Here is an 8,563-nt window from a genome sequence, read left to right on the forward strand (position 1 = left end):
GGGTGACATAAGATGTGGAGCCCATTCTGTTTTCAGCAGCAGCTACTCACTCCCCCGGGGAAGGGGTCATCTTGCAGTTACATGGAAATCCCACCTTCCCTGGCAGCAGTTAGCCTGGGGAGCTACACAGTCAGGCCAATTCACCACAACCCAACTTACAGTGTGACCGCTGGCTAACTGCTTACTACGCCTGAGGAATGACGGGCAACAGCCCCCAAGGACACCAAGCTCTTAGCATCCCTCTGCCTATCTACCGTTCTCTAAGGAGGCCAACATGGGACCAAAGTCACAGACCAGGAGCGGGTACTCTGTGTGCCACCCCAGATGATGGGACCTAATGGCTGTTTTGCTTCCAGCTCCTCAGGACCATTCGGGAAGGTCTGCACGTGGCTCAGATGGCCACTCCCACGGGGACAAGGATCCCACAAGTGGCTGGTGCAGCATTCACCACTTTGTGTCCTAGACCAGTGGTTCCCAGCCTGAGGGTCGTGACCTCTTTGGAAGCCATATATCAGATACTCTGCATATCAGATACTTACATTATGATTTATAACAGTAGCAAGATTATGGTTTTGAAATAGCAACAAAAACAATTTTATGGTTGCTGGGGGTGGGTGGCGCTCGCCACAACATGAGGCACTGCACTAAAGGCTCCCAGGATTTAGGAAGGTTGGGAGCCGCTGTCTGAGACCTCCCCCTTCTCCTACTCTGAAAATCCCTAGCAGGAGCGCAAAGCTTTGTAATGTCCCCTATGCCATCCTTCAGAGGACGGCATCCCCAGGAACAACCCAACACTGATTCTAGGAATAGCCTCTCCTTGTGTCCTGAGAACAGCTAGCCAGAGCCCACCTCTGACCCAGGCTGTGTGGTTGTGGAAAAGTTGATTTATTTCTCTGTGCTGTTTCCTCTGTGGTAAGGACACAGTGGTAATGGTGCCTAGGAGACACCTTGCTTGCAAGGATAATGTGAGTGGCAGGGTGCTGGGGCCACATCCCGTTTCCGACATGCGGTGGGTACCATTTATTTTCTGGCGACCATAAAGTCCTCCCAGCTCCACCCCGCCTCGCCCAACCTGTGCTCACCTCTAACAGCTGCACAGCACCTTCATGCTCTTTCTTAGCTTCAACCTGAGCCTGGTGGTGGTGGAGAAAGAAGAGAGAGCATTTAAGCAGGGGAAGAAGGACGTGGGCTAGAATCTGCAAGGCCAGAGTGTGACTGTGGTCCTGATTTCCCAGGAGAGGGTAAGCGCGGGTCTTCCTTTGAGCCGTACCAGGAGGCAACAATTCGGTTGGGTCTGACAATCTTTGGAGAGTCAGGCAGAGAAAGATTGGACTCTTAGATGGTAATGATGCCCGGGAGAGAGCATGCCTGTGAGGACAACTTGAGTGGGCTGGTGTAGCATCTTGTAGGGCAGCTAAGCATGAGGCTCACAGCTCTGCCCCTGTGGCTGAGAAGGGACCCTGTGTGTTCCAACCAGAGCAGTAGGATCTCCATGCTAAGCCCGAAGAGCACTCTCTTCTAGTCCGTCCTCCTGCCTGGGAGATGTGGCACTACCCTACATGAGTTTCGAGCCCTCCTTGGGTCACCCTGGCCTGAAGGAGGTGCTGTGGTGCATGGGGTCTTACATCTCCAGCCTGCAGCTGGGGCCTGCTCCCTTTCCCCGTAATTAAAGTCACACTACACAGAAGACATGCCACTAGCTTTTATTTATTTATTTATTTATTTATTTATTTATTTATTTATTTTAGTTTTTCCGAGACAGGGTTTCTCTGTGTAGCCCTGGCTGTCCTGGAACTCACTCTGTAGACCAGGCTGGCCTCGAACTCAAAAATCCACCTGCCTCTGCCTCCCAAGTGCTGGGATTAAAGGCGTGCGCCACCACCGCCACCGCCACCACCGCCCAGCAACAAGCTACTAGCTTTACTGAGGAAATTTTGCATGAAACAGCCCCTGCCTGGGCAATTTCATACAAAAAAAATTAAAATGCAATCTCATTTGTCCCTGCTCGTCCTGAGGCCCCATAGTAACAGTCCACATTATATTTGTCTTCATGGCCTCCTCGCCTGAGAGCAGTGCCTGGGTTTGTTTGTTTGTTTGTTTGTTTGTTTTACTACTGAAGAGAGAAATACAATCCCAGACTCTCTCCCATTAGTTTATCTGATGACCACAGAGCCTAATTCCAGCTGAGAGCCTGTGCTGGGAGGTCCTGGGAGGATGAGAGGGCTCTTTCCTTTCAGACTTGAAAGGAAAAGCTGGTGCAACTGCAGCCATCTTACTACGACGAGGCTCCAGAAAACTAAAGGCAGAGCTGGCCCAGGGGAAGGCAGAGAGAAATAAGTGATAGTGGCATTTTGGATTCAGCTGTGCCTGAAGCGGCTGGTTAATGTTCTGGACCTAAATACCTCCAAAGTCATACTGTAGTAATACAGGTAGACAAACTTTCCCATTGGGTTTTCTGTTTGGAGAAACCAGGATAAATGTCATCACTCACTGCTAAGAATATGATGTTCCTCCCTACCAAAGATGGAGGAACCGAGGCTCAGGATATCTGAGGTTACAGCACAGGATAGAGCAAAAAAGAGAGCTCAGGCTCCTGCCTCCTCGGGCTGGGTGTCCAACCAAACTGGGCCCATCTGTGGTTCCAAGCATTCCTCAGTTTCATTTTCTGTCGTTTTTTGAGACAAGGATGGTGTAGCCCAAGCTGGCCTCGAACTCACCACATAGCCAAAGACAAAATTGCCATTCTCTTCTTTCTATCTCCCATGTGTTGGGGTGATGTGTGCATGCCGTCACAGCAAATGTATGCCATGCCGAGGGTGGACCCCAGGCTCTCGCGCAGGCTAGGCAAATGTAACAACTGAGCCACATCCCCAGGCAGGGCCCCATTCTTCAGCTTGTGAAAGGGTTTGTTTCCTGGCACTCCAGTCTCCTGCCTCATCACCTGCTCTCATTAGGAAGCCATGTGCCCAGCTGGGCTCAGAGCGGGGTTTCCATTTCCAGAGAGTATAAGCCTGGACTTTGCACTGTCGAGGGTGAGAAGTGAATATTACCTCATCTCCGCCACTCTGAGATTGTGTGTGGGCTGGGCCGAGGCAGGAACTCAGCTCCATGGCACAGACTCAAAGGAGAATGAGCCCAAGATTTCCAAAAAGCTCATTCACCATGCATCTCATTCTCACAAGTTCCCAATGAGGGTCTAAGAGCCAGGCGAGCCGCTAGAACCCAGCCCGCTAATCACACAGTTATTGAATTCGGCTCATGCATTGACACTTGAAATTGTTCCTTTCAAAACAAAATAGCAACAATAACAGAAGAAATAACAAAATGGGGCATGGGGTGGGGAGAAATCAGTCAGGGAACAGAGAGATTTTATAAATATCTCTGTCATCGAGTCAAAGACAGTTTTCAACTGTCAAGATTCAATCAACAAAGCACTCAGGCAGGCCGGGAAGGCCGGGCCAACTTGGCAGCAGTGGCTCCATCTCTGCCTCTGGATGCCGATCAGGAGTTCATTTTCATGGGCCACTTCCAAGCTGGGCCATTTGGGCGATTGGAATAGATTGTTAAATTTAACACTCCATGTTGGCAGTTCCAGAGTCTCAAAAAAAATAAAAATAAAATAAATAAAATAAAATCTCAGCAATAGCTCAAGTGAGGCTCATTTTGGGGCCATTGCCAACATTGGGGGCGGGGGAGGGAGTGTGACCTTCGTGGGAGACAGGATGGCTGCAGATGGAGAAGCACACACGGAGAGTTATGGCTCCCAAGGAAGCCCAGAGTGCTCCCCAGAACAGAAGGGACCTATCACCTGCAGGGGCAGTTTTCAGGAAGGGAGGAACCGTCCTCAGATGCAATAATAGATTCAAGACAGACATGCATACAGGAGGGCTGCATGACACAGGCACAGGACACTTGCTCCAGGAGCCATCCTGTGCCAGGATGATAAGCGTAGGATGGAGCTAAACAGAGTCTTTTTTTTTTTATCCCCTGCTATTGAGATTAGTTTAAATGAGACTCTTGTCGCTATTGGTGCTGCAGGGCCTCAGACAGGAGCCCTGAGTTTGACACTCATCAGGGCTGAGATGTTGACAAGCACATGTCCACATGGGGGGGGGAGGAAGGGGCAGGGATGTTTAGGGAAACAGAAGAGTGTCGACACAGCTCCAGGTGCTTCTCGGCGACAGAGCCCTTGCCTAGAGTGTACAAGGTCCTGGCTTCCATCCCCAGGAGCACAAACAATAGCAGGGCCCATGCTCTCGTGTGCAGTGTTGGTCCATGCGCATCCTACCTCTCCCCACATAAACCAACAAAAGCCTAGGCTTCCATCGCAAGGGCAGAAATCAGCAAAGAGTGTGCCATGCAGCACACGCTGGCTGGCTCTTCTGTGCTCTCCCCACTTCAGAAACAGACCCAGGATTGAAAGCTGGGACTCTAAAGGGCAAGGCCAAACCTTCGCATAGACACTAGATGGTAAGGATGAGGGCACAGAGGTGGCCTAAGATGCTGAGCATTGGCAACCTTGGAAGGGGTATTCCGAAAGGGTCACAAAAAGGCTCTGAAGAGGTCTGCATGGGATTAGGCTCACATCACAGGGCCTCTAGCCCGTTTGCAACCTCAGGTCCCTTGCTTGTAGCTGTAGAAGAAGACGACTCTATACCCCAGGTCCCAGGAGGGCTGGCTGCCATGGTCATAATTTACTCAGCAAACGATACAGAGGTGGGAGTGTGTAGTGACAAGAACCGTGATAAAGGCTGAGTGGAGAATGGCCTCTTACCTGTTCTCTGTGCCAACCTAGCAGCCTAGCTCCCCAGCTCTGGAGTTCACCCCGAGATCACTGACCTGTCCTGGAAACCTGAACGTTTGTCTCATAGCCAAACCAGCAATGGGCAGACACATCCTGCTACTGCCTACTGTGGACCTGTGCCCTATGCTGGTGCCGAGAGGTTAACTTTTGTTGGGAGCAAAGTCATACACCATGACAGGTATGTAAAATGACCTGGTGGACCCCTTGCAAATGTGTGAGAGGTTTTGAATCCCTTCAGGGTGATGGTCATTGTCGGGCGTTAATGTTTTGCTGTGTACTTTTTCATTTACCTCTATCTTAGGATAGCAGAGTCAGGGGCTCCCTGGACACCATAGCTTCCTCTTTGAACTGGCTCTGTGTCTAACACGGAGTCAACACTGTGCGAGAGGCAGCCATCAGCATGGGTAGGGGTCAGACTGTGACATCCAGAGAGGACCAAGTGAACTATGAACTTGGGAAAAGTTCACAGTCTCCTTCCACTCCACTTCCACCACCCTCCCTGATGTCATTGTTGTTGTTGTTACAGCCATCATTTCTAAGAAACTATATAATTGGCAGTTAACTTTATCCAGTTTTTCTTCCTATGTTCCCACAGATGAAGAAGAACCCATATGTTCAAACTAAAGACCATGACAAAGGGACAAAAAAAAATCAAGGAGATTGGATGACAGGAGAGAGAGAGAGAGAGAGAGAGAGAGAGAGAGAGAGAGAGAGAGAGAAACAGAGAGAGAGAGAAACAGAGAGAGAGACAGAGAGAGACAGAGAGAGAAAGAGAGAGAGAGAGAGAGAGAGAGAGAGAGAGAGAGAGAGAGAGAGAGAGAGAGAGAGAGAGAGAGAGAGAGAGAGAGAGAGAGAGAGGAGCAAAGAGGTGGGGCTGGTTCCTTCTCAAATCTGATAGATACTCAGTCAGTATGACCCCAGGCTCCCAGGGAGCCATCTGTGGAGGATCCATATCCTGTCGTCCTTATGAGACATTATTTGTATCTCTGGAGGCTCCTTATCTGTCTCAGATGGACCCAGCCTGCGGATACAGCTTCCAAACTGCAATGAATAGATGAGAGGCTTCTGCTCCTCCCAGCCCCAGGGAGGAAGATAAGAATAATATCCTGACAAAATATTGTTTCTCAGGTATGCTGGCCAATTTGTTGTGACAGGCGGTAGGGTTGTGACAGCCCCCAGGAACAGTGGCTTAATGAAATCTCTACCTAATACAAAATCTCGGTTATTGACTAGAAAAGGGGGGCTTCAAAAGTCAGCTACCTGTTGCCTCTGGCTGATAGACTCTGGTTTGCAAAAGCAGACAGATTTTTATCAGCACCCAGGCTGGTCGGACAACTGAGTTTCCCTGTTCTCTATGAGATCAAAGATTCATGACAACCATTTGATGGTTGGCACGGAGCCATGCAAAAGGTACAGGAGTCACCCACTCGCTACCTATCCTCACCAGTAACTGAGCCAGGGCTCAAACACCCGCAGCCCACGCCCACAGCCTAGCCTCTAGTCCTATGGAGGCTCAGGTGTGGGTGCTGTCGTGCCTCTGGTACCGCGGTGGGTAAGCTCTGCCTGCAGGGGCTAACTGCCCTGCTAAGAGGATGAGTGGGGTCAGGAGGCGGGGATGCTGGGCTTCAAACAAGAGAGGAGAGAGATGAGAGCCAGTCAGTCTCTGGTCTCCAGATTCTAATTCTTCGATGCCTCTTCCTCCCAGCCCCAGTTCTTGCAATAGGGACCTTCCGACCGGGAAAGAGACAGGACAGCAAAGTAAGCATGGACTGAGGTAGGGATGGACTTCCTCAGCCCCACTCATCACAGTGTGGTGGAAGGTATACCCCAAATCATCTTGCCCTGCTTCCTGATGTCTCTCCTGTTTTCTCGTTCTCTTGGCATCTCTTGCTTCTTATCTCCTCTATGTCCTCTGTCTGTTTGTCTGTCTGTCACATCTATCTATCTATCTATCTATCTATCTATCTATCTATCCATCTATCTGTCACATCTACCTAATAATAAAATCTTGCCATAAATACAGCTAGGTTTATCACTTATTAACACATATAAAAAAATCCAAAAGCAGTTATTTCATGATGTCATACCAGGCCATGACAGGAATGTGCCAAACTGACCCAACCATAACCTGGGTTCCCATCGCCTTTGTTTTCCCCTGGGACAAGATTTCATCCCAGGCTGGAGTGAGATCAGGGAAGCAGAGAAGCAGCCTGCTTCCCCAAAGCTGAAGCAAGACACGCCCCTGGCAGGAACTGCTCTGACATGCTCTTCCTGACAGAGCCCAGCATTCGATGAGACTGCTTTGCAAGGTTTGTGTGTTACAAGACAGTACATGGAGTAGGCCTAAGGGAAACCAGGGCCCACAGTAGGAGAAAGGCCACAAAGGGGCTTTGCAGCTCTCAAGGCTCAAACTGGTGCACACTCAGAACCACCTCCCCAAGCCCACCAAGCATGCATGTGTGTGTCTGTGTTTGTGTGTGTCTATACACACACAAACACACACACACACTTCACTCTCTCAGGCCCAACACATACACACACCCCACCCTCTTGGCCAAGCCCACAGGTACACAGACACAAACAGAGACACACACAGACACACGCACACACATGCACGCACACTTGCACTCCTGGGCTCACCTGCTGCAGAAGCTGGATCTCCTGCTGCTTGGCATTGAGGATAGCCAGGGCTTGCTCATGCTCCAACTCCAGCTGTTGCCGCCGTTCAGCAGCCTCTCGCATATGCTGTAGGGACAGGGAGGCCCCTGAGCACCTGCTGCCCACCACCATGCATTGCGGTACAGCGGGCTTTCTCTGTCCCCCACCCCCACCCCGAGGAGCGGCACGACACACCCGCCTCCTCTCCCAGCCTTCTTCACAGGGAGGCAGAGGGATTGGGAAACCCTGGTCCCCAGGCACCCTCCCCTGCTTTGGCTGTCTATATTCACAGCACAGGAGATCTGGCAGAGCTGCGGCTCAGGCAGAGGGAACCTCCTCTTCCCCCAGCGTGGCGTGGGAAGGCGTTCACTCCTCTCCCTCTGCTTTAGCTCAGGTATTTTGCAAACACCAGCAGACAAGGCTCATATCTGTTCCTGCCCAATCTGCCCTGCTTCCATCTTCTTACCTGCAACAAAAACCACATGACCCTCTAGGTGCATTGGAGGTGAATGCCATAACTGTCCTCTTCTTGATCATGGGGAAACTGAGGCACGGCCTCACACAACAGGTAAAGTGCACATCTATCTGTGACGGACACCAGAGTCCACAGGACCTCCACAGTCCCACATTTTTCCCTTCACCATTAGCTCCATCCTCCAAGGATGAAAGCAGAATGGTAGCTTCTCGTTCGCCTGGGGACCACCTATCCATCTTCATTAGAGAGACAAGGTTCAAGACCCCAGATGCTCAGGGGCTGACGCTCGCCGTGGATCTCTGATCACCGTCAGCTCTCTCTAGAATCCCAGTCGTGAGGAACCAACTTATGTGTGAGCTGCTTCCCAGCACAGAGATTGCCGGGCACAAAACATTCACATTTAATTTTACCTTCTTTATTATTTTTATATCATGAGACATCTGTGGCCACCTTTCTAAAAGTCTGAAATGTGTGTGTGTTTGTGTGTGTGTGTGTGTGTATGTGTGTGTGTGTGTAGTATATGTATGTGTGTGTAGCTGCACACACCTTGCATGTACTCTAAGAGGGCAGACACTGACACTGGGTATCTCTCTCTCTCTCTCTCTCTCTTCCTCTCTCTCTCTCTC

The 8,563-nt window shown here is 50.5% G+C and overlaps 1 protein-coding gene across 11 annotated transcripts in view; it reads right to left on the minus strand.

Annotated features, from left to right (window-relative positions):
* Nucleotides 1-8,563, minus strand: part of Rimbp2 (RIMS binding protein 2) — a 193,847-nt gene that overhangs the window by 55,735 nt on the left and 129,549 nt on the right. For all 11 annotated transcript variants that reach the window (XM_031338055.1, XM_031338058.1, XM_031338054.1 and 8 more), the window contains 2 exons: nucleotides 7,445-7,549; nucleotides 1,083-1,133 (listed from right to left, as the gene is read on the minus strand). In XM_031338055.1, the coding sequence (XP_031193915.1) occupies nucleotides 1,083-1,133; nucleotides 7,445-7,546 (153 nt within the window). In that variant the 5' untranslated portion in view covers nucleotides 7,547-7,549. The remainder of the gene's footprint in view (nucleotides 1-1,082; nucleotides 1,134-7,444; nucleotides 7,550-8,563) is intronic.

This window comes from Mastomys coucha, unplaced genomic scaffold, assembly GCF_008632895.1.
Source record: "Mastomys coucha isolate ucsf_1 unplaced genomic scaffold, UCSF_Mcou_1 pScaffold22, whole genome shotgun sequence".
Classification (NCBI taxonomy): domain Eukaryota; kingdom Metazoa; phylum Chordata; class Mammalia; order Rodentia; family Muridae; genus Mastomys; species Mastomys coucha.